Below are 27,015 nucleotides of genomic sequence, written 5' to 3'. Positions count from 1 at the left end.
AGAACCATGCATTTGGATTTGAACTGCTAGTCCTTTTGATCTTGGGGAGATAAGCTGTGGCCAGAGACTATAAGAAACCTTCTAATATATTCTATCTAAGAATAATCTCTTTCTCCACCTATCAGCTCTTTTTCTAACACTTCCCTTCTCCATAGATGAGTTTAGGGAAAGGAGTTAAAGGGCTTAAGTGTGGAAAAATCCCTTTCACTCTGATAAAGTTGTGTGAAAAGGTTACAACCAATTAAATATACTGTTATGTAGGTGATTAAATGACCTTAGTTAATCTGCTGCTCCAAGGGGAACTATTTTAAGCTGCTTGTACATGTTGCAGTATAGAATTGGGATCTGCATGTCGATCACTGCCAATTGCTTGTACAGATGCACCCAGCCATTAAAAGTGGTCCACATGCAGACCCACATCTTGACCCGACAGCCTTACATGTCCCAATAATGAAACACAGACATGAATCACAGCTCACACATTACAGATCATTGAAATGTAGCTCCTTCCATGTGAGATGGGTGTAATGCAAGCCAATATGGAACCACATATATTTGTGTCTATGTACAATATATAAGTTTGATTTCCATGCACAAATGGTGCTTCAAGAATGGATGACTCCGCCTGTCTTCAGAACTAACAGACTTTGCTCGTTCCTCTTGCAGACTTTCTTCAGCTAAAGAATCTTAATCTCTGCACTGTCTGTTTGATTTCACAAGTTAAACATGAAGCTCTTTCTTTCCATTCTCACCTCCTGATTAAACTAACAACCCCGCTGATTGAATTTTCCATTCTTCATTTGCATCATTTCATTTGGCTACATTTTCCCTTTGTTTTTATATATATATATATTATTTTATTTTTTTATTTCATTTTCATCTCCTCATCCAGGCGTTACAAGAAGACATTTCAGCTCATAGCACCATTTTACACCAATCTCTGAGCATTGGTCAGTCATTAAAAGCCTTAAGCTCCAGGGAAGAAAAGGAAATGGTTCAGGAAAAATTAGATATTTGCCAAACCCGATTCATGGAGGTGCAGGAGAGAAGTAGCAGGAGAGAGGAACTTCTGCACCAGGCGCACTGCAATGCTCAGATATTTGGGGATGATGAAGTTGAGCTAATGAACTGGCTGACTGAAGTACATGACAAGCTGAGCAAACTATCAGTCCAAGATCACAGTACAGATGTACTCACGCGACAACACACTGAGCTGCTGGTATTTTATGTTTGTTTTCTGATTCTTTTGGTTCAGTTTCCCTTCATGCTTGTGTTATTATTTTATGACCATACACGCTATTTGTTGTTACATCAATCCATTTGGAGAAGGAAAAAGTAGGGCACAGACTATTCATATTTTCACAGAACGTATCCTAAATTTACAGTTTTTACCTCATTAGTCTTCTGAAGACAACTTAATAAGGGAGGATTTCCGCCTGTCTTGATTATTTCTATACTTCTTTTTTACTTTTACTGCTTCTTTTTTTCAAGGATATTTTGCTGGAATTCACGCTCTGGGTGCTGCGGGTTACGAGGATTAATGAGAATATTATCCGATAATTGTTTTGCAGCATCTGACGCTTAAAAGGGAGGGGGTATATCTTTCCTGATGAGATCTGACTTTTCTATTTCTATCTCTTTAGGCCACCTGCACACGAACGGGTGCTTCCCGTTGCCGTATTGCGGACCGCATTTTCGGATCCACAATACACGGGCACCGTTCCGTGTGCATTCCGCACCACGGATGGGGACCCATTCACTTCAATGGGTCCGCAAATCCGGAGCTGCGGAATGGTGCAGAACGGAAGTACGGAACAGAACTCTACGGGAGCACTACGGAGTGCTTCCCTGGGGTATAGTCCCATACTTCCGTTCCGCAAAAAGATAGAACAAGTCCTATCTTTTTTGCGGAGTAAATGGGTCCACGATCCGCTGTGGCTGCCCGACGGGCGGTGTTCGTGCATTATGGCCCGCAATTTGCGGGCCGCAGCACGACCAGGGGGCGCACACGTTCTTGTGCAGGAGGCCTTATACTGTAAATTCTTGAAGTTAGCTGAAGTCCAAGGACAGTTTAAAATATGCATATTTCTACTCATGATTCTTATAGCATTTTACTGTGAACTTTAGAAGAGGCTATGTTTCTTTTCATCAGGGTGTTCTGTTGGGTTTTTCTAGTATCTTGCAATTTCAAAAGCCATAATCAGGAATTGATAAGTGACCCACTGTGGGGTAAAAACTGGGGTAAAAAAATGTTGCAAACTCCAGCTATTTGCCCCAAAAAAAGTTTGCCCAAATAGCATTTTTTCACACCGTCCTCGCCACTTTATGAAAAGCTGGCCCGCTGGCCCAAATTAAAAAGGACCTTTCACCGCTCCGGACCTGCCTGTATTAATAGCTCAATGCATTCCCCACGTACTAACAATTCTGGAGCATCTATTTTTATGGGTGTATGTTGTGCCATTCCTTTATTATTTCTACTAGAAGTTATGAATGAATTGCTAGCAGTCTGCAGTAAGGGTACAGAGGGGAGGTAACCAGTTTGGGGGTGTGTACCTGCTCAGGCTGAAAATGGCAGCACTGATTGGATAGAGTCAGTCTGTGCAGGTACACACCCCCAACTGGTTACCTCCTCTCTGTACCCTTACTGCAGACTGCTAGCAATTCATTCATAACTTCTAGTAGAAATAATAAAGGAATGGCATAACATAGAGCCATAAGAATAGATGTTCCAGAATTGTTATTACATGGGAAATGCATGAAGCTATCAACAGGCGTGTCAGGAGTGGTGACAGGTTCTCTTTAAGCGCATCCTCTGCAGGTGCATGGAGATCTAAAGACCAGTTTGGAAAATGCCTGCCCTGATAGCTGACGCCCTATGAGTCCTTCACAATTTGCCAGTATTTGTTTGAAAATGGAACCGGTACAGCTGTAATGATTTCAGTAGAAATAGGAGCCATGATGCTAGTGTGAACAGATCCTCAGAGAAAATCACGATGTACCGTTCCACACTTGATATATACAGGTCCTTCTAAAAAAATTAGCATATTGTGATAAAGTTCATTATTTTCTGTAATGTACTGATAAACATTAGACTTTCATATATTTTAGATTCATTACACACAACTGAAGTAGTTCAAGCCTTTTATTGTTTTAATATTGATGATTTTGGCATGCAGCTCATGAAAACCCAAAATTCCTATCTAAAAAAATTTGCATATTTCATCCGACCAATAAAAGAAAAGTGTTTTTAATACAAAAAAAGTCAACCTTCAAATAATTATGTTCAGTTATGCACTCAATACATGGTCGGGAATCCTTTTGCAGAAATGACTGCTTCAATGCAGCGTGGCATGGAGGCAATGAGCCTGTGGCACTGCTGAGGTGTTATGGAGGCCCAGGATGCTTCGATAGTGGCCTTAAGCTCATCCAGAGTGTTGGGTCTTGCGTCTCTCAACTTTCTCTTCCCAATATCCCACAGATTCTCTATGGGGTTCAGGTCAGGAGAGTTGGCAGGCCAATTGAGCACAGTAATACCATGGTCAGTAAACCATTTACCAGTGGTTTTGGCACTGTGAGCAGGTGCCAGGTCATGCTGAAAAATGAAATCTTCATCTCCATAAAGCTTTTCAGCAGATGGAAGCATGAAGTGCTCCAAAATCTCCTGATAGCTAGCTGCATTGACCCTGCCCTTGATAAAACACAGTGGACCAACACCAGCAGCTGACATGGCACCCCAGACCATCACTGACTGTGGGTACTTGACACTGGACTTCAGGCATTTTGGCATTTCCCTCTCCCCAGTCTTCCTCCAGACTCTGGCACCTTGATTTCCGAATGACATGCAAAATTTGCTTTCATCCGAAAAAAGTACTTTGGACCACTGAGCAACAGTCCAGTGCTGCTTCTCTGTAGCCCAGGTCAGGCGCTTCTGCCGCTGTTTCTGGTTCAAAAGTGGCTTGACCTGGGGAATGCGGCACCTGTAGCCCATTTCCTGCACATGGCTCTGGATGTTTCTACTCCAGACTCAGTCCACTGCTTCCGCAGGTCCCCCAAGGCCTGGAATCGGTCCTTCTCCACAATCTTCCTCAGGTTCCGGTCACCTCTTCTCGTTGTGCAGCGTTTTTTGCCACACTTTTTCCTTCCCACAGACTTCCCACTGAGGTGCCTTGATACAGCACTCTGGGAACAGCCTATTCGTTCAGAAATTTCTTTCTGTGTCTTACCCTCTTGCTTGAGGGTGTCAATGATGGCCTTCTGGACAGCAGTCAGGTCGGCAGTCTTACCCACGATTGCGGTTTTGAGTAATGAACCAGGCTGGGAGTTTTTAAAAGCCTCAGGAATCTTTTGCAGGTGTTTAGAGTTAATTAGTTGATTCAGATGATTAGGTTAATAGCTCGTTTAGAGAACCTTTTCATGATATGCTAATTTTTTTAGATAGGAATTTGGGGTTTTCATGAGCTGTATGCCAAAATCATCAATATTAAAACAGTAAAAGGCTTGAACAACTACAGTTGTGTGTAATGAATCTAAAATATATGAAAGTCTAATGTTTATCAGTACATTACAGAAAATAATGAACTTTATCACAATATGCAAATTTTTTGAGAAGGACCTGTAGTCATCTACAAGCAGGGCTGTTTCTACTGCAGCTCAGAACCCAGTTTGGTGCAAATCTTTACTGTTTATCAAGTTCCTTATATAGCTAACTACATACCTGAGATTCTTCCTTAGTGCTTTTCCTTCAACCCCTAGAGATGTGGCTTGATTAGATAGTTATCGTAGTCTAAACAATTGTACAGTCTGCTTATATTATTTAAGGTCAAAGTTGCTCCTTTTTATTGTAGACTGCAGTCCGCTTATTAAAGGGGTTGTAGAGGATTTTAATATTGATGGCCTATCTTCAGGACAGGCTAACGATATCAGATCAACTTAAAAATAAATTGTAGGAACAGAAAAGAGTCAGAGCAGGTAAATTACATCTCAGATTTTAAACATATACAGGCCAGCACAGTGTAAATGTACTTCTGCAGAGCTAGTGACTATAACAACATTGGCTCCATAGACAGGGGTTAGAGGTATTTTTACCACTCCTCGATGTGCAGTGAAACCTCCTGAATTAACCTTGCAGGCTTAGGTCAGATATAATGGTAATAAATGTCACAACACTGCACGTAATAGGCCAGGGATTAACCTCCAAATGCTAAATCATGTATATTAAAATAAATGTAAAACTAAGACAAAAAATTCAGTACTTGGTTGGGGTACACTATGATTGAATTACACTTACACTTGTAAAAATGTCAGTCATTATTTTTTCCAAGTCTTAGGCCTCATTCAGATGGTTGTAGTGTTGTGCTGATCCGCAAATTGCACCATAATAGAAAATGCCTATTCTTTTCCATGAATAGGACATGCTTTATCCTTTCCACGGAGCCATGTAACGGAACCACAGATGCAGACAGCACACGGTGTGCTGTCTGCATCTTTTGCGGACCAGTTCTTTTAATAACGATTTTTACACCAAAACTCTGAGAAATTAATCCAACACTTTCTATTTTTTTCTGATAGCTCCTTCAGGAAGACATTCTGCTGAGAAAACAAAATGTTGATCAGGCCATTCAAAATGGATTAGAGCTACTGAAACATACAACTGGTAAGTGATGTAGTTGTACCAGAATCGTAAGGTCTATAATATCTAGGTTATATTTAGTATGCAGGGCGACTGAATTCAATGGTGCAACACGAGTTAATATGTCCATAGCAGAATCAGGTTCTGGTTATAAAGTTTGGCCTGGATACTGGAACCCTAGCACTCACGAGTCTCTGGAGGATGACACTACTCTGCTCGGGCCATGGACCATTATTAGACACTTTAAGCTGAATGTTGGAAAATGTCCTTCAGCTATACTCCACCCTGCTCTGATTGGTAATCCTTATAGGTCTGTTATTAGTCACAAGTTGACCAGAACATTTATAATCTTTGTGTTAACACATGGTAAACATGTTTTTTTTTTTACTTAGGTGATGAGGTTGTTATTATTCAAGAAAAGTTGGATGGAATAAAATCTAGATATTCTGAAATCACAAAGCTAAGTTCTGATGTTTCTAAAGTGTTAGAACAGGCCTTAAACCTTGCAACACAGTTCCATTCAACTCATGACGAGTTGGGAAGGTGGCTGGACAAGGTGGAAATAGAGCTGAAGGACTATGAAATACAGGACCAAAAACCTGAGGAAATGAATGCTGTACAACAAAGAAAGAAGGTAAGTCTTCCTTACTTTTACTTCCAGTGACTGTAAGGCTGTTCTCACTCTGTGTTTTGCATCATCTGTTTGCTACAGGAAAGATTCTGGTGCATACCTCAGACGTATCTATTAGTGTTGAGCGAAGCGAAGCACTTGAAGTGGAATTTGGTTCAAAGTTTAGGGAAACTTCTATTGTCAAAAAATCCAAATTTCCTTGCACTTTGTGTGGTCACGAATCAGGTTTTCCTAAAATGATGGCTGCACATGTTACAAAATGAAACTAAGTGTAGAGGAGACAAGTCTGGTAATGCAAGATCACTCATAATGCCGTGCAGCCAGCCAATCCACAGGTAGCCAATCCCTTTGACATCACAGCCCTAAAAAACACTCATCCCGCACGGTGTCTGCCATTGTCCTGAGAGTTGAGCATAGGGAGAGATGTGGCAAGAGCTCATACACTAGGGACAGTGTTGCTGGAAATGATTAATAGAAGAATTCAATACCAGTATGATGGAAGCCTTTATTATTCAAGTGCCCAGCATGCCAACCAATACCATCCAGTTTGCTCCCCTTAGGGAGGCCAGGTCTCAATGATGACCATCCTTATCTTTTGCTGCCTTTACGTCCTAGAAAAGTCAGCAAGATGCAGAGCAAGGAGCTGGATGTTCCTGATGACATATTCTCATCAATTTTAGATGATGAGGAAAAGCAGATGGCAGAAGGAAGGGCTCCCACCAGTAGAGCAGGAGAGCTCTGGGGTTGGAGAAGTGGATATGCCAACGCTGATTAATATTCAGTGTTTACTGTCAAATAAACTGCAGGAGATTGCAGGCCAGAACAGCAATAATATGCATAGTGTGCCCCCACCTAACCAGCCAAACCGCATACCAGCAACACCCCCTGTTTAAAGGTGCCATTAACAATGAACACCAACCATACAGTGCAGTGTTCATTATTAAATGAAAGGCAGCTGAAGGCTATTTGGCCGTATGGTTCTTTACCGCAGCATGGCCGCAACACGCCCTCAGCATGGCTGCTTGGTGTGGCCGTACCCTAAGGCAGAGTGACCTGGGTATATCTGATTTATAGCGATTAATGCATAGCAAATCGAATTTCTTGTGGAACTTCGGCGAAGCTGGCGAAACAAATTTTTCAAAACTTTGTTTATTTGTAGTATCTATAGCCCCCATTCACATAACAAAGATCAAATAGTGACCTCTGTTGTGTTGATATACTTTTTTCTGATGTCTGGAATAGAGCAGTCTCTTGTACGGTTACATACAAGACATCCAGTAAATAATAACTCACAGTATACATTTTTTAAACATTGAAGCCTATGGACAACAGAAGCCAATGTATGTCTGTAAAATGGCATCTGTCAAAAGTATACACTGGGAATTCCTCCCAACAGTTACCTCCGACTGAGACTGCAAAATGCACTGTGAAAGCAACCTAACCCACTCATTATAACGGAGAGAAACATGGAGCACCAGTAGATTATGCAATCTGTGGTATTTCTTATTTTTCAGGAACTATTGTTAGAAGCCAGAACTAATAAAGCATTGCTAGACTCCTTGAATGAAGTTAGCAGCTCTTTGCTGGAGCTAGTGCCTTGGAGAGCAAGAGGAGGCCTTGGCAAGATGGTAACAGAAGACAATGAGCGCTACAGATCAGTGAGCGACACCCTAACGCAAATGGTGGAAGAGATAGATGCTGCCAGATTACGATCTCAGCAGGTACAGAAAAACTATTGATTCCTCGGGACTAGAACAAATGCCTATAAAATAATGTTTCTGCTGATTCGCTATGCACAGACAACAAAGCGGGACTTGAAAAGCGGTCTAATGTGTGAGATATTTAGGAGCAGGGCATAGCTAATCTGTATATTGTGAGCACCATCTGGCTTCATTGTTCCCCGAGCATCCTAAAAGATATCATGCCTTCCCAGATAAAGAAATAAGCATGATAGCAGCTCTGGTTTGCTACTATATACCATTCTACTAATCCCATATTTATTAGACACATAGGCCTCAGACTTGCCTAAGGTTTTTTACTAAGTATTCAGTTGACAGGAAAGAGATTAAGGGCATTCTGCACCTGCCTTGATTAATCCATCATAGTACACAAGTCATATTGTGAAATGGGTAGATTGCAAATATTAATATATAGAGATTTTATTCTTTATTGGCTCATTGGATGTTTTTTTCATAGTGAGCACTGAAAGATTGCAAATCTGAAAATCTTCAAAAATGGCTCAGATTCTGAGTCACAGATCTAATTACAGTTGTGATGTATAGGATTGTGGGATTAGAGGACTTTTGGTCAGTGGTCGTATTTCTTTGTGCAGTGTTTTTGTTGAGTTTGCACTATATGATATTGTTTTTCCGCCTGCTTGAAGAACATCGAATTCATTAGAGCAGTCAGGATTTTGTACATTTAGGGGCACATTTATTAAGAATGGCGTTTTAGACAATGGTCTTAATAAAGCCCTATAGCTGGCAGTAGATCGGCAAAATTATGAAGAGGCGCCGGCCTCTCCATAACTTCGGCGCATCCAGAGCCAGTTCTAAATGCAAAACAGCTTCCTTGCTGTCTTACATTTAGATCATTGTCTATGCCTGAAACAGGCTTAGAAAATGATGAATGAGATGGGTGTGCCGGCTGGTCCCCTTCCCCACCCACGCCACATCCACAATTTCAGACCTGGTGTGAGCCGGGAGAAGTCATATAGGCGTATTTCAGCATGATAAAAGACCCCCTTAGTCCATAGTTAAAGAGCATAAGTGTCGCTGACATAAGACAATTACATGACCAATCACATTTCTTGTTATAATATTATTGCGCTCTGGAATGACCATTGTATGAAACTGTTGTAACCTGAGACCATGATGAAATATAAGCAGACAATTGAATCAGGGAAAGCAGGTCCTTACATGTAAAAGAGCCGCTGTCAGATGGGAAATCCCTTCTAGTGTCTCCGAATGTGTTTGGTGTCTATACATTTAAAGGGGTTTACCGGGATGGGACTATTAATGACCTATCCTTAGGTGGGGTCATAAGGATGGCATGGCACCCCCATCGTTCAGCTGTTTGCAGAAGCTTAGGATAGTTCAATCTCAGGCAACCTCTACGGCCCCTTGCAGACGAGCATTTGTCACGCTGCGAGTCCGCAGTGCAGCTCCCAGCCTGACCACCCAGCACTGCTGGGGTCACATAGCATTATATTGATTTATGATGCTATGTAACCCTTACAGCTCTGGAATGTATTGGATAACACTGACATAATGCTGCCAGTGTTATCCAATACATTCCAGAACAGTAAGGGTTACATAGCGTCATATGTCACCCGGTCAGGACAGGAGCTGCGCTGCAGACTCGCAGCAGGACAAACGCTCGTCTACAAGGGCCCTAAGTGTGCATTAATGTGTTGAGGTGAAGAATCCTGCCTATATTGTTTTATCATTTATCGCTGCTCTTTATTATATATAATTCATAGGTTGTGTACAATGAGCTTGTTTGCAGCTCACCCCAATGTTAAAGTAGGTATAGTTTCAAAGAATACTAACCATGGCTAAAATAAGAATGGCCTCCATCCAAACTGTCCAAATGAGCTTTGATGTTTGTCAGAAAGAAAAAACATGTAAAGAATTGGAAAGGAGTAGCAGATTACTCTCCTGACTCAAGCTCCATACCGAATGAAGGACAAGACGATATAAATTAACCTCAAGGACCTTGAGCGCTGGAGCTGACAGGCGCATTATCACAGAAGAACTTGCATCTTTTTCATTCCTCCGGAGTGGACAGGAGTCTTTATGTACAGCTCTTACTGGATTCTTAGTAATATTCAGGATCACACACATCAGAGTAAAGGAGCAAACGATCATCCTCTGTCACGGCTATTAGTCATTTACTGTAATATTACTCTTTCCATTCACTCTTCAGATGACATATTATGAACAGTATGGTTCAATGGTGGAACCCCTGTTGGATTATTCATGGTTTTCTAGCTTATTTAAATATCACATTCTTGCTCTATTCTTTGTTTCATAACCTTTCCCACCTTCTAGAGAGGTTGATGAGGTCTTGTTATCATTAACCACCTGACGCTCACACATAAGTATGCAAGATTTTAGCTTCCTGAAACCCAATGATAAGATGCCAACATATATAGGAACATTGTGCACTGCTAGTACCGCTACATTAAAAGGGTATTCTGGTTACAGAAATATTAAATCAATGGGGGGGGGGGGGGTCCATTGATCACGAGTGGAAATTTGCACTGCAACTCCATTAATTTCTATGGGAGTTCTAGAGGTAGCCAAACCCCGTACTCCATGTAGCCCCACTAAAATGGACGGAGCAGCTGGTCGGAAATGCGTGCCACTCCTCCATTCATTTCTATGGGAATTCTGGAGATAGTCAAGTACAGCGCTCAGCTACCTCACAAACTCCCGAAGAAATGAATGGAGCGGTGGCGTGCATTTCTGACCAGTGGAGCTTCACGCTGTTTAGGGCCCTCGTTCTTGTGATTATTGAGTGTTCCAGTGGTAGGACCCCCACCATCTAATATTTATCCCCTATCCTGTGGATAGGGCATAACTTTCTGTAACCGTAATACACCTTTAAATTGTCTGGTATTTCAATTACAGTATTTTCAATAGGGCTGAGCTGCTATAATAGACATCGAAGATGGGTAGGAGTGGCACTGTTTTGGAGAAAATGCTCCCTTTTTATTTTAATAATCACTTTTTAGTGCATACTATTTAAAATGCATATACTGAATAAGGCCCTGTGCTAGCGGTGGATCCGCCGAAGTTATGCAGAGGCGCCGGCGTGTATATAACTTTGACGGATCCACCGCCACTTCTAGATGCAAGACATCTTCCTTGCTGTCTTACATTTAGACCATTTTCTAAGCCTAAAACAGGCGTAGCAAATGGTAAATGAGACGGGCCTGCCATCCCTTCCCCGACCATACCACGCCCACTTTTTTAGACCTGACGTGAGCAGGGAAAAGTTGCAGATTGTGGCGCAAAGGTCCTTATACACCTAATATAGGCGTATTTCTGTTTAATAAATGACACCCATAAGCAGATTTTATTCTCTGGTTTCTTGCTTTTTGATTTGCAACGTGCAACTGTTTTATAAAACACTGCATATATTTTTACATGGCGTTAATACAAATAGAAGGTTTAAATATAGACCTTGTTTCTTCTGGTGTGTTCACATTTGCATAGTTTAAGCATCTGGCAGTATGACAGCGCTGCTTTTGTAATGAAATGTGTTATTACTTTATAGCCATGCAGAAAGTCTTATTGCAGCATTATGTCATGTAATCACATTTATATGCTTTCAGTTTGAGCAGGCCGTGGGCGCAGAGCATACATGGAGTGAGGATACTAAAAATAAGATGATGGCTCTCGGTCATATTAGACTTGAGCAAGACCAGACCGTGGCTCAACTACAAGTTCAAAAGGTAACGGAATGTGCTTAGGGTTTAGGGCGATGATCCGTGGACCAGTGTGAAATTATTTTACAGGAACTGATACATTTTTCAATTTTTACAGGGATTTACCATGGAGATTCTGAGACACAAGGACACAATAGATGAACTAGTGAAATCAGGACATGAAATATTAAGTTCTTACAGTGAGGACGAGAAACAACCGATGCTGGTATGTCAGGGAATAGTGATACTCTCATCTTCATGTTAGGTCTCCTCATTGTAAATACACTTCCACTGCTCACCAGACCCGTCTATTAGGGGTCTACATTGGACATGAAAATGAGAAAGTCCAGAAAGTTACTTACTGTTGGCATTAATCTCCATTTTACCTGTTTTTTCCTTCACACTTTCCTTTTTTGTTACCTTTTTTGTAATAACAGCAGATAATTGGATTTTATTGAAAGGGGACACTCACATTTCACATGGTACTTCATTTTGCCTGTAGTGCTATAATCCTAGGAGTGAGTTGAAATGTGTCATTTTACTAATAGTTCACCCTCACCTTCTGTGTCCTTCCTCAATACCATGTAGATTGTAAGCCGCCGGGCAGGACCCTCTCTCCTTCTGTACCAGTTTGTAATTCGTCTTGTTCATGCTTAGTGCAATTGTCTGTATTAAGTATGTGCACCCCTTATCATATGTACAGCCCCATGGAATAAATGGCGCTTTAATAATAAATAATAGTTTAAAGGGGTTTTCTGAGACTTTACTATTGATGACCTATACTCTGGATAGGTCATCAGTATCTGATTGGTAGCATCCCTAAATATGTCCCTGTTCTAACTGTATGAGCCGACCCATAAGGTAGGAGGGCCCATACGCTGGAACCTCAGAACCCTGAATCCCAGAATTTCCCTGAGGTTAGGAGACAGGGACCTGAGACAACCAGGTTCATCCAAGACACGGATAAACCAGAGTCTCCACAGGCCTAGCAACAAAGGGAAAAGGAGAGACCATTCACAGCAAGAGGATCGTCAGGTAAGAAGAACAAGACAACTCTCTTACCTGCCGAAGCCTCCACAACTGGAACCTGTGCATCAGTACAGAAGCCCGAACACACAGGAGGTCACAGTACAAACAACCCACACAGGAATCCAGCATACCAACTCTGTCAGAGCCCCCTATGCTCACACAGTGCATGGCAGCTCCAAGCAGCGCTGCAAACAGGCATCAACATACAGGGCAAACGTCAAACATACATGTAGGGACAAACACCAACAACAGCCCAGACATGTAACAACCATGAAGACGTACAACACTCCCTGAACATAAACCCACACCTAACAAATAACAAGTGAGGTAGGGAACCAGTTGCAAACATAAGGAAAGACAATTTATGTCCAATAAGGTGGCCCTCAAGGACTGGGCAGAATCACCCAGGCAAGGAGCAGAGCTCTATCACCAAACAAGACTGTAGTACAACTGCCCCCAGCCTGCAAGCCACAGGTATATAACAAGCTTGCGTCCACACCCAGGACACACTATAATCCCCACTAGCAGAAGATTAACCCCTAGCACACCAAACAGCAGGGAGGCACACCTTAAAGGGGAATTTCACGTGCAAACTAAAAACTACACGTTGCCACCAGCAACGAGTCTGCACAGCAACCGCGTCACAGTCAAACAACAATATGACAGTGACAAGTAGAGACCAGTGGGGACTCGGAAACATCGAAATAGCAACGGCGGGGTATCAGTGAGAAGTGCCTCAAAATGTTTTATCTTGTCAGACAACCCCTAACGTGTGAGGATCTTATGTTAATAATATGTTTATCATTTGTAATTGCCATATAACACATATAGACTCACCCTGGGAACAGCAGAACTAGGACTCACGCCTTGAGCAAATTGATTTTTTACTTTTGGCTTTCCCTCAATATTAGCTTTTCTGTCTGAGGTGCATAATATGAATTCTGGAAGAGGCTTGATATCTTGGATGTTGCATATCTGGACTTTGCCAGTGAATGGTATGATAAATGTCTTGCACATGCTGGGCCAAAAAGCTGTCACACAAAGAATTCTGTCCAACCCCATCATTATAAACTATGTAGACTATTCTGTTAGTAGTGACGCCCAATGGAATCCTGACTTTCTGTCAATGCTGATTATCAGAAAATGATATGTCCAGATGTTACACTAGTTTATGGCAGGCCATGTTTTATATTTTAAGCCTTATAAAACCTAAAGAGATTTTAATAAGATGCATGTGGAGGCTCATGCCAGCTACATCCCTTGCTTTGATATGGAATTCATGATTTTGAGGTTATGCAGTGAGAATGCAATGACTACAAGTGAAAAGCATTAATGTATAGGAGCCGAATCCTAAATGTTTATGGAAAGATTACTGCAACCCTCCGGATCCAGAAAAAAAATCATATGAACTGGAGAACATACAAAACACTTACATGGTGACCTCCTTTTCATCTTTTTTAGTTGCAGATCTGACAATTTCTTGGCTCCTCATCTTCGATCCAAGATGGCCGCACCGATCCAAAGACTGCCTGATGCATACTGTGCATGCTGTAGTTCAAGACACCCCCTGCTGTCCTTAGATAGTTATGACTAATCCAAAAGCAGGGCTGGAGTAGTAGGAAGAGTCTTGGAAGTGTCATAGTCTGAGAATCGGTGCAAACATCTTGGTTTTCAGAAGAGTAGCCAGAGAATTAGTGTATTTGCCGACTAAGGAGGTCACCATAGGAATTAAAAGATGAATCCAGCATCGAAATTGAAAATATTGTGGGTTCCTTTATTCAATATAGTACAGATCCATACAGTGACAGCATCACCTCAGTGTTCCAAGTGATCGTCTACGCGTTTTGAACAAACGTGTTCTTAATCATAAGGAGGTCACCATGTTAGTGTTTGTTCCCCAGTCCATGCAAATTTTTCGCTTTAAACTCAAATACATTACACAGTAACATCACCTTATCATCTCCTTCGGGAATGAAACCTATCATGTATGTAGGGCAGTATTCTGCTATAACTGTTATTTGTATCTGTATTAATGTATATAGAACAAGCTGACAAAACTGGCGAAGAGTTACGACAACATCTGTCACTTAAATGCCGAAAGGAACCTTCAACTGGAACGAGCCGTGTGTTTAGTGAACCAGTTCTGGGAAACTTATGAAGAACTTTGGCCATGGTTGACAGAGACAGAGAAAGTAATATCAGAACTGCCACCTCCCGCTCTAAACTATGACACATTGAGAGAGCAGCAGGAAGATATTCGGGTAAGACCTAGTAATATTGTTTATAAGGCTAAAAAACACATCCGTCCATCCAGTTCAGCCTGTTATCCTGCAAAGTTGTTCCAGAGGAAGGTAAAAAATAAATAAATCATGAGGTGGAAGCCAAATAATTCCTTCCCGACTCCAATCAGGCAATCAGAATAACTCTCTGGATCAACAACCCATCTCTAGTAACTATAACCTATAATATTATTACACTCTAGAAGTACATCCAGGCCCCTCTTGAACTCTTAGTGAACTCACCATCACCACCTCCATCCTCAGGCACTAAGTTCCATAGTCTCACTGCTCCTACAGTGAAAATCTCCTTCTATGTTTATGGAGAATCCTTTTTACCTCTAGACGTGGAGGATGTCCCCTCGTCACGGTCACAGTCTTAAATAAATAATCACTTTAGTTTATTTATAATAATTTGATGTTATTAGTGTGACGTTTTGTATGACCAGACATGAAAGATTGGGCTATCCAGCTTTACCTTAAAGGGGTTTGTCTCACTTCTTCAAATGGTATTTATGACGTAGAGAAAGTTAATACAAGGCACTTACTAATGTATTGTGATTGTCCATATCGCCTCCTTTGCTGGATCGATTCTTTTTTCCATCACAGTATAAAATGCTCGTTTACAGGGGTTACGACCACCCTGTAATCCAGCAGCAGTGGACGTGCTTGCAGACTATAGGAAAAAGTGCCAGCAACTCTGGTGACTGGGACCATGTGAGCGCAAATAGGCATGCGTGCACAGCAGCTCGTGTCCTGGCCACCTCATATCTGCTCTGCAGCGGTGGCCATAACCCCTGGATATGAGAAGTGTTTAATGTGATGGAAAAATGAATCAAGGCAGCAAATGAAGCAATATGGACAATTATTATTTACTATTAAAGCACCATTCATTCCATGGCACTGTACATGTGAAAAAGGGTATACATACAGTTGAAATATGCATGAACAAGACAAGTTACAGAGTAGTACAGGAGGAGAAAGGGCTCTGCCCACAAGCGCTTACAATCTACAAGGTGTGGAGGAAGGACACAGTAGGAGAGGGTGAAGTTGGTCATGGCGGTATAGAGCTAGCAGGGTCACTGGTTGTAGCCTTGTCTGAAGAGGTGGGTTTTTAGGTTTCTTTTGAAGGATTCCACCGTAGGTGAGAGTCTGATATTGTTGGGTTAGAGAATTCCAGAGTGTGGGGATGCACGGGAGAAATCTTTGAGGTGATTTCGGGAAGAGGTGATAAGAGGAGAGGAGAGAAGGAGGTTTTGTGAGGAACGGAGATGTAGGGAGGAGACAGGTTGTGGATAGCCTTGTATGTATTTGTTAGTATTTTGAACTGAATTCGCTGGGCAATGGGGAGCCAGTGAAGGGATTGGTAGAGGAGTAATAGGGTGAGAGGTGGATAAGTCGGGCAGCAGAGTTGAGGATAGATTGGTGGGGTGTGAGAGTTCTAGATGGAAGGCCACAGAGGAGAGTGTTGCAGATATGATGAGGGCATGTACAAGCATTTTTGCAGACTCCTGGTTGAGGAATGCTCAGATGTGGGAGATATTTTTGAGTTGGAGGCGGAAAGTGGTGAAAAGGACTTGGATGTGTGGTTTGAAGGACAGGGCAGAATTCAAGGTTACTCCAAAGCAGCGAACTTGGCTGACTGTTGAGAGTGAGCAGCCATTAAGTGTGATAGATAGGTTTGTTGGGTGGGGCAAGCAAGATGGGGGCAGATTATACATTCTGTTTTATCCATGTTAAGTTTTAGAAAGAGTGAAGAGAAGACTGAGGATATGGAAGATAGACATTGTGGGATCATTCACAATACTGAAGTGAGACAACCCCTTTAATAACATGATAATAATTGTCAGTAATCCTATTAATATTTCTTTGGTTAGATTTGTATTGGCTGTTATCAGATTGTACCAGCTACAGCTGCTGGCTGATCTGCAGGGAAATGTAGTCCGTCATCATCTACTAAACAAGCCAGCTGACGTTAGCAGATTACGTAGGATCAAGACTCCATTGTTTGTTCTAATTATTTCCGACTGCTGTTTCCCTCTACCTTACTTGACAGGATGACATTACTGTAGTTCCAGATCCTCATCAGTAAAATGGCAGCAGTGTTCAATCTGTGCATCTGGTGCAGAGCTAAGATAGTAAGATGCTCACTGAAGAGACTAAGGAACAGATGAGTGCTATTGTCAGCCCTAGCAGGTCACCGGCCGCTGACGCTGTACGATCAATGCTGGCCACATTCATATGAACGTTTGAGGGGAGATAATGAGCACTTGGCCGCACTAAATTAGTCAAACATCGCCCTGATGCCTTCTTGGTGATCTTTATTGTAATTTACATTCTGCCCTTTTATTCCTATTTTCCCGTTGTAATTATATATTTTACCTTTGCAGATTTATTTGTGCACGGTATACTGTGCATTTCCAGCCCCTCTAGGAAAGCATATATATAAAAAATGTACAGGCTTAAGTGAATCACTGTATAATGAGAAGACCCTTTTCTTCCTACTGGAGGAGATCTCATCTGACTGCCTTCTCCCAAAGAGCATTGGCTTTTAACCTGTGTCCCTTAACAAACAAACAAATACCAAGTCACTGCCTGGTCACGCCGGACCATGGCACCAGGAAGCGGCTTGGTCCTGTGATGGCCGCAGCGGTCAGTTTGAATGCTACGTCACTGCAGTAACACTTACACACAATGGAAAATCCCCAGTGTATTCCTAAGCAGACAGCTCTTGTAAAGCCGGTGAGGAACTGCAGTAGGGAATTGCTGATTGTGCAATTTACCAAATAACTTTATTCAAACTGCATCCAGAACTGAAATGCTATTACTTTATCCACAACATCCATGATCACTTCATTTTTGCTCTGTATACAGGTTGAGAAGCCTTGAAAAAGGAGTAAATGTTTATCTACTAATAGTAATAATTTTTATACTTTGTGTTTATACTGGCGTTGTGTGCTGTGGACGCTCTCTGACCTTCGTTTTGCTCTCCATGCTGTTAATGTGTAGGTTGTGGAGATCACAGGCATTGCTGTCTCTGAAGTGTACAGCCTTAGATTATTGTTTCAACAGTCTCTTAACTGCGCTTTAGATCTGCAGTGTGAGTGCAGATAAGGTTTTGTAGATATGATGTCATTGTCCTCATCCTTCTCTGAAGTGTCAGCGAGAAGCTGTCTTTTGCGCTGAATATTTTGTACTTGCTTACTGAGCTACAAACCTTTTAAAGGGAACCTGTCACCAGTTTTATGGTGTCCTAACTAAGGGCAACATAAATAAGTGACTGATTCGCTTAGCAAAATGCTGGGTCACTTTCTTTAATTGACCCAGTCAATCTGCCAACATCTTGTATTGAAAAGCTCCAGCTGATAATGACAAGTCCTGAATATTCATGAGCTCCTGACTCTCCCCGCCCACCTGCTGCTGATTGACAGTTTGTTTCCATAGGAATCAGCAGCAGGTGGGCAGGGGAGTGGCTATAGCTCTGAATTAAATATACGCTGGACTCAATGACATCACGCTGGACTCAAATCAGCTCATTAGCATGCGGCATCTTTGTGTGTATATTATGAGGTAACCATCTGTCACACCAGTAAGTGAATACATCTAAGATACTTTTTAGTAGTTAATGATTGTATATAATTAGTTAGATTATAATCAAATATCCACATGACAGGTTCCCTTTAAGTATCTGTTATGTTAAAGACGACAATATGTACGGCGCACAGTTGGTACATCTGCTCCTATTTCAGTATGAAATGTCAGACCTCCTGTCTGAGTAAATACCATGTAAACACTTATTAAAACACTGTATAAAAAATAAAATAAACTCTTGGAAATCTGTAACTGAAATGGCTCTGTGGGTGTTGCCGTTTTCCTTGTCAGTAGGTTGTGTCTTACACTGTCCACTGATTGGACTGTGGACACAATCTCCTTGAGGGGAAGTGTAACAGCCATTTTGTTCCTGCATAGGATGAATGGCACAATACTGAAATTATTATGTTATGCGGACTGCATGTATGACTTGTCAGGAGAGCTGTCAGTTCCCTTTTATCCAGCAAATACCATGTTATTGATGTAGCAGCCAGTCAGGCATGTCAGATCATGGTGCTGTACTGGAATAGAAACATAATGGAGCTCTCATCAGATTCTGGATCTAATAAAGTACAAATGAATCTAGTTCTAATGATGGCAGCATATTAACCGGCTCTGCCTAAATAGGTAATCTGCCAGAAGTCTTGTCCACAATTCTGAGATAGGTCACTTTCACATGGTCAGTATTTGGTCAGTATTTTGTATCGGCATTTGTAAGCCAAAACCAGGAGCTGGTCCAAAACACAGAAGAGGCAGGCATTTTCCATTATACTTTGCCCTTGTAGGTTCTGCTCCCCTATTTTGGCTTGTGCAACATACTGACAATGTGAGAGTGGTCTAATGCAAAATTTGGGCATATTATGGGTAATGGTATTCTATCCAAACCTCCCTAAACAGTAATAGCTACACTTCTGCGTCTTACACCGCTGGGCATTCCTATGTCTTGGCTCTGTTTTCTCTTGATAGCAACAAAGTAAAAGTAATCTGAAAAGCTCCTTCTTCCATTGTGTATTTAGGAGACAGTACTGTGCTGTTACATTAATATTTGATAAACCATTGGGTATTCAGTTCGTATCTTTGTAAGTTTTGATTTTCTACCAAGGCACTTGCAGAAAATGTAGTACTATAGATAGATAAATATCCTGCATGCATCACTAGATGTCGTCATCTCAGAGTGCTCTTTGTTGAGATCTCTTTGGCATCAAGACTGCAGAAACCAGACATGTTGGGGAGGATTATTAACAAGTTTGTATTTTGTTATAGCAACTCCGGGAACTGATTGCTGAACACAAGCCTCACATAGATAAGATGAACAAAACTGGGCCACAGCTGCTGGAACTCAGCCCCGAAGAAGGGTTCTTCATCCAGGAGAAATATATCACAGCAGACACTCTATATAGTGATATCAAGGAGGTTGTAAAGAAACATGCAGTTGCTTTGGATGAAGCTGTCTCCCAATCTTCACAGGTACTAGAGTATTCAGCACACAAAGCAATGGGGCAAAAATAGTCATCAGAATGTACTATGACAGTTGGTTCTCTGGTGTAATTATGTTTGAGGAAAAATGTTTCATAAGGTGTATTTATGAAGGCATAGCAATAAAATACCGCTTTTACCAAAGAGAACAGCATTTCTCATGTGTAAGGCCTCCTGCACACAACCGTATTGCTTTTTCAGTGTTTTGCGGTCCGTTTTTCACGGATCCTCTGTTCCATTTTTTGTTTCTGTTGTGTTTCCATTTCTGTTCCGTTTTTCCGTTCGTTTTTCCGTATGGCATATACAGTATACAGTAATTACATAGATAAAATTGGGCTGGGCATAACATTTTCAATAGATGGTTACGCAAAAAACGGAAACGGAAGACATACGGATGCATTTCCGTATATGTTCCGTTTTTTTGCGGACCCATTGACTTGAATGGATCCACGGAACGTGATTTGTGGGCAATTATAGGACATGTTCTATCTTTAAAGAGAACAGAAAAACGAAAATACGGAAATGGAATGCATACAGAGTACATTCAATTTTTTTTGAGGAACCATTGAAATGAATGGTTCCGTATATGGAACGCAAAAAACGGCCAGTAAACGGGGGAAAAAAACGGTTGTGTGCAGGAGGCCTAACAGTAAGGTAGTCCATGAACAGAACACTGGAAGTGAAAAACCTGCTCTTTTTGTGTAGTGTTCTTCATATTCCCGAACATGCTAGACAAATGCTAGGCTTTGGCGATTTTCAGTTCTATAAAAGTGAGTGCAGACGCAGATGCGTGACCACTTCTCCATTCTTGATGGCTATGAGACAGGGCACAATACTTGAGATAAAAATGGGCCCCAGAAGTGGTACCCACATCTTTTGAACCTTTATGGCCTATCCTGTGGATAGGCCATAATTGTTGAGATAGGAATACCCCTTGAATGAGTGATGGTTAAACATATAAGTTATTCACAATATTTTGATGCGTGATAGCTGTGAAAGTACATTTCTCAAGTTATATTTAAGGGGTTTTCTGGGTTTTTAATGTTGATGACCTATCCTCAGGTCATTAATATCATATTGGCAGGGGTCCAGCACCCCCGCTGATCAGCTGTTTGAAACGAAGGCTGCACTTGTTTACCTGCTCGCCGTCGACATCGCATCACTTCTGTGGGATGGCTCCTTCCTATTCAAGTATATTGGCTTTTAACCTGTGTCCCTTAACACAAAAGCAAACAAATGCCACAAATGCCAAGTCACTTCCTGGTCACGCTGGACAATGGTACCAGGTATCACGTAATAGCGAATAGTACGGTTACTTGTAATCACACCTGCTCACCACTGCGATGTCGATGGCGAGCAGGTAAACAATGAACAGAAGCAGCGCAGCCTTCTCTTCAATCAGCTGATCAGAAGGGGGCCGGGTGTTGGACCCCCGCCAATCTGATATTGATGACTTATCCTGAGGATAGATCAAAAATATTAAAATCCTGCAATTTTTTCTGTAATTGATAGTTGTCATTGTTCTAATTAAGGAGCATAAATACGACTTCTATCAGTCAGACATGCTGCAGCAATATTTTATTTATGACCTAATTTTGCTTAGGGTTACCATATCAGTATTACATTACCCTATGTGAATAGCAGTTGCAGATGTATTTAAAAAGTAAGATCAGTTATTGGGGACCTTTTTTCCAGTTTCATGCTAGTGTGTCTCCCAATTAATATTTTGTATATAACATCAATATGTGTCTTTGACTGGTATCTTACCTACCGGTACATGATTGCCATGCTAGACAAAAAATAGATGAAAAGTCGGTTTGCAGGAAAAATGTAAAGGATTAATGAGGATGAAAATATTGTACTCAGATTGCATTTGCATTCTTCTGCAATTTATTTCCTAGTTCCATGACAAAATTGACCCCACACTTGAAAGCCTAGAACGAATAGCTGAGCGCCTGAGACAACCGCCGTCAATCTCTGCAGAGTGTGAGAAGATCAGAGAACAGATAAGTGAAAATAAAAATGTCTCAGTTGAGCTTGAAAAGCTTCAGCCTGTCTATGAAACACTGAAGATGCGTGGAGATGAAATGATTGCTCGCTCAGAAGGTGCTGATAAAGACATCTCGGCCAAAGGTAATCCATTGTAGAAGACAGGAACTCCCCTTATCGTTTCCAAAAATAGGAAATAGTACAGTCTTCAACGTTCTTATCTTGAACAAAGTTCTGTTTTTCATGGCCCTCTTTTAAATCTCTGTATCAAATATAATTTGGCAAGATAAAGGTGGTGCTATGTTCTGACATTAGTTGTTTGAATTCATGACTCATGAAGGCCTAATTGCACTTTTGTATTTAACTACAGGAATGCATATGATCAACTATGAACATGTCTGATTTTATGAAAAGCAAATCTGATTGCAGACATAGCAGTTTATAAATTGTGTTTTCTTTTCCAGCTGTTCAAGATAAGCTTGACCAAATGGTCTTTATCTGGGAGGACATCCAGGCTTTGACAGAAGAAAGGGAGGCCCAGTTGTTGGATGTGATGGAGCTGGCAGATAAATTTTGGTGTGATCACATTGCATTATTAGCCACTATAAAAGACACCCAAGAATTTATCCGTGAACTTGAAGAACCTGGAGTTGACCCCTCTGTTGTGAAACAGCAGCAAGAGGCAGCAGAGGTAAGGTCACTGAGGAAACCTTAGTGAAGAATAAGACTATAATACACAGTCACAATAAGAGTAGTACAGTCATAGTTCATACCACAGAGCAAATAACAAAGGTGTGGTTTCCCATCAAAATGTCCCTCATTGCAGGGGCGTACATAGAAATTGAGGGGCCCCATAGCGAATCTCTGAACTGGGCCCCCCACCCAAATATAAAGTACAATTATTGTACTACTGTATGTGTATTTATTTTTATATACATATATATCTATAAATACACACACATATACAACAGACAGAGGCCATGGTTCACAGCTCCCTCCCCTAAGGCATTGCAGCACAGTGTGAATGAGTGATTATTACACTAAGAGTCAGTCACTCACACACAATGTGATCAAGATTGCTGCAGTAGACCTCCGGCCTTGGCTACTCACTGAGTTCGTCAATGTGGTGGTCAGAGAGACAGACACTGGAAGGGCAATATAGAAACTTCTCTTGGCACCTGCTTCACATCCCTGCAGTGGCGCTGGCAACTAGGTAGCATGCGCCTGCCGTGCCAGAGTTCAGGAAGCATGTGCCCACCGTGCCAGAGTTCAGATAGGATGATGCTTCCATCCTCTGCTGCTGTGTAAAACGGCTTGTTAGCCGTAAAACTAGAAAGTGAGGGGGCGGGGCCATTCAGCCCTGCCGGGCCTTCCAACCTCATGGGCCCCATAGCGTTTGCATGGTCTGCACCACTGCCCCATAGTACTGGATGCATACAGTAGTTAAATTTTTTGATAAAGTTGAAAAAAAGACTCGGATCCATAAAGTAGAACCTATAATCCTATCATGTTGATAGAGAGGAATGTAAAAACCTTTATGAAGCACAGGCCACTTACTCCATATTACCATACCTAGATCATCGTTCCATTTCTAGAAATCTAGTACCCATAACTTTTAATATTACATTTTTCTAAAAAGACACCCAGCCCCTTGTGAACTTCAATAAGTCAACCATCACAACATTTTGTTGCAGTGAGTTCCATACTCTAACTGCTGTTGCAATAAAGAATCTCTGTCTATTGAAGGGGAAACCTTCTTTCTTCCACATGCGGAGGAGATCCTCTTGTCATGGTTACAGGCGTAGATCTGCATCTATGCCTCTTTGTATACATCACATGATTTTATTTGCCTTGGAAGCAGCTACCTGGTGCTGGTCACTAAAGTTAAGTTTCTCTTCAGCAGGTCCTTTTCACTGGCGCATTTGCCCAGAGTTTACTTTTTTGTGCATAATTGTAAAAAAAAATAATCTTGGGCCAAATGCACAACTTTTCATTTATCCACACTGAACTTCATTTGCCATTTCTCTGCCCAAGTCTCCAGCTTCCCCACATCACCCTGTAATGTAATATTATCCTTTTCTTTGTTAATGACTTAGTAGATGTTGTTATCCTCTTCAAATATTGAAATTCTAATCTGTAAGCCCCCTACAAAGTAATTTATAAAAAAAAAGAAAAAAAAGAAGAGGGCACAATACTGACCCCTATGGGAACCCATAGGTAACCGACCCAATCTGAGGCTGTTCCAATAATAGCCACCCTCTCTTTCATATCAGTTAGCCTATTATTAACTAATTTACCCTGAATTATTATTGCATTGCTTCTTGTTATGGAGGGAATGATCCCGATGTTACATATACACTCTTCGACATTCAAATTGCAACACCAAAAAAGACAAGCCATAAGGTTGTGCAAATCGAGAGAGCAGCAGGTGTCTCCAACACATTGCAGATGATCAAATTTTCAAGCATCTAGCTCAAATCTGTTATACAGATTCTCAATATATTACCGTATTTTTCGCCCTATAAGACGCACCGGCCCATAAGACGCACCTAGGTTTTTGAGGAGGAAAATTAAAATATATATATTTTGCACCAAAAGGTGTGCTTTTGGTGGGTTTTGAACTAATGGTGGTCTGTGGATGACACTATTATGGGGCCTCTGTGGATGGCACTGTTATGGGGGCATCTGTGGATGGCATGACACTGCTATGGGGGGATCTGTGGATGACACATATATAGCATCTTATCTAATGTGTCATCCAGAGATCCCCCATAACAGTGTCCCTGTGTAGTGAATGGGGGCTGGCATCTGGTTCTATAATGGCAGCGGGGCCCGGTGCAGTCACTTTATTCTACTACACCGGGCCACGCTCACAGTAGTATCATCATATCTAACTTGTAGGTATTGTTAAACTATATAATTGTCATCTGAAATCCATCGCTTTACTTACTACTAACTTTGTAGCAGTCAGGAGGCTGGGCAGGCGCTCGCAGCGTGACTCACTACGTCACACACCTGCTTCATTCATAAAGTGGGCGGAGCAGGAGCGTGACGTAGTGAGTCACGCTGCAAGTGCCCGTCCGGCCTCCTGACTGCTACGAAATTAGTAGTAAGTAAAGCGCTGGATTTCAGATGATATTTGAATAGTTTAACAATACTACTGTTATGATGATACTACTGTGAGCGGGGCCCGGTGTAGTAGAATACAGTGACTGCACCGAGCCCCGCTGCCATTACAGAACCAGCCCCTCCTCCCTCTCATCCGATACACCCAGCCCCTCAACCAGCCCCTCAACCAACCCCCAGCCCCTCCTCCCTCTCAGCCGATACACCCGACGGCCGCAGCATTTGCCCCATAAGGCGCACTGCTATTCCCCCCCCACTTTTTTAAAGGGGGGGGTGCGTCTTATAGGGTGAAAAATATTCTATCTTAAACAATAATAAATTGTATGTAAATGATCAAGCTATAAGGGTATGATGCTCCCTCCTTAAACTTGTGAAATTGTGGTTGTGTTATCTTACAGGGGCAGAATAGGAACTTAAAGTGGCCCTGGAAAAAACATTAAAGTGGCCCCAATGATGCGGGTGGGTGCAAATAGACAGAAGGTGGGACAACACAAGTAGATGGGGCTAAAACAAGTTGGCAGGGTCAGTAATACCATAGTTCAGCACAGAATACCTCCCAGAAGCTGTCTCTCTGTGGTGGCCATCAGTAGCTGCCACGCTCTGTCCTCCTCCAATTGTCTAATATGTATATGAAGCAGGTGGCTTAGGAGATGAGATGCGGGCCACAACACCAAGCCAGCCCTACCTTCAGCATGCTGCCTGGACATCCTCTAATAATGACCTCTATAGTTCCCCCATGTTCCTGGCCAGCAGCAGTGAGGAGGACTATGGCTAGTCCACCCATGGTTTATCTATATGTTCTTATGACAAAAATGATTTCTTTTTAGGCAATTAAAGAAGAGATTGATGGGCTGCAAGAAGAGCTGGATATCGTCACAACTCTTGGATCGGAGCTGATATCTGCCTGTGGTGAACCTGATAAACCCGTTGTGAATAAAAACATAGATGAAGTAAGCACCGATTCACATCTTGAAGGATATATAATAATATTGAGACTCCATATGGATTGCTAAAGTTAGACTGTAGCCTGCTCTGCAGGAAAGAAGTCCTTGAGCCAACAGGTTGTGTCCCTAGCATTATGACTTCAGTATGCCAAAGTAACTTATTCTAAGTATGACATTACATATATGTTTTTATCTTTGACATATATTTTGCTTTGTTATATTTATTTCCAGCTAAACTCTTCATGGGAAATGTTGAATAAAACTTGGAAAGAACGCGTGGACAAACTGGATGACGCTATGCAGGCAGCTGTACAATATCAGGATGGGCTGCAGGTACATTCATAGTATCCATTAGTATTATGAGTATTGTTCCGTTTAAAGCTCGTTTTTTTTAATTCAGTGTAAAGAGAGAGAGATCAGAAGAGAAATGTAATAATACATCCTAGAGCTTCATGCATATGACCATGTTTCTCATCTGTATGTCATCTGCTTTTTTTGCTGATAGCACACTGACCCATTCATTTCTATGGGGCCATGCACATATCTGTATTTTTTGAGGATTTGTGTGGCCATTCCACAAATAATATAGCATGTCCTATTCTTGTCCGTATTGTGAATGAGAAAAGCTTTTTCTTTTGATGAGAGAAAAAAATATGGAATTCACCTGGAAGGTATCCTAATTTTACAGATCTGTTTTTTGCGGACCAAAATACGGACACTGCCATGTCTGAGGCCTAACGAAAACATTAATATTAGTAATGAATATGCAGAATAGTATCCAAGTGTTTCATCTAAATGTTACATATGGGAACAGACAATAAAGGTTTCTTATTACAATTTATGTATACAATGTACATTCAAAGTTTTCTCTGTCCCTGAGTTACAATCTG

At 41.6% G+C, this 27,015-nt stretch overlaps 1 protein-coding gene across 15 annotated transcripts in view; it reads left to right on the top strand.

Annotated features, from left to right (window-relative positions):
• The window catches only part of DST (dystonin), a 566,706-nt gene that overhangs the window by 498,986 nt on the left and 40,705 nt on the right, over nucleotides 1-27,015 (top strand). For all 15 annotated transcript variants that reach the window (XM_044290838.1, XM_044290839.1, XM_044290836.1 and 12 more), the window contains 12 exons: nucleotides 893-1,219; nucleotides 5,569-5,653; nucleotides 6,022-6,263; nucleotides 7,775-7,981; nucleotides 11,602-11,721; nucleotides 11,813-11,920; nucleotides 14,766-14,984; nucleotides 19,854-20,057; nucleotides 21,968-22,199; nucleotides 22,520-22,746; nucleotides 26,009-26,131; nucleotides 26,357-26,458. In XM_044290838.1, the coding sequence (XP_044146773.1) occupies nucleotides 893-1,219; nucleotides 5,569-5,653; nucleotides 6,022-6,263; nucleotides 7,775-7,981; nucleotides 11,602-11,721; nucleotides 11,813-11,920; nucleotides 14,766-14,984; nucleotides 19,854-20,057; nucleotides 21,968-22,199; nucleotides 22,520-22,746; nucleotides 26,009-26,131; nucleotides 26,357-26,458 (2,196 nt within the window). The remainder of the gene's footprint in view (nucleotides 1-892; nucleotides 1,220-5,568; nucleotides 5,654-6,021; nucleotides 6,264-7,774; nucleotides 7,982-11,601; nucleotides 11,722-11,812; nucleotides 11,921-14,765; nucleotides 14,985-19,853; nucleotides 20,058-21,967; nucleotides 22,200-22,519; nucleotides 22,747-26,008; nucleotides 26,132-26,356; nucleotides 26,459-27,015) is intronic.

The sequence above is a fragment of the Bufo gargarizans genome, chromosome 4 (genome assembly GCF_014858855.1).
Source record: "Bufo gargarizans isolate SCDJY-AF-19 chromosome 4, ASM1485885v1, whole genome shotgun sequence".
Taxonomy (NCBI): domain Eukaryota; kingdom Metazoa; phylum Chordata; class Amphibia; order Anura; family Bufonidae; genus Bufo; species Bufo gargarizans.
This window is presented reverse-complemented; position numbering and strand designations above follow the sequence as displayed.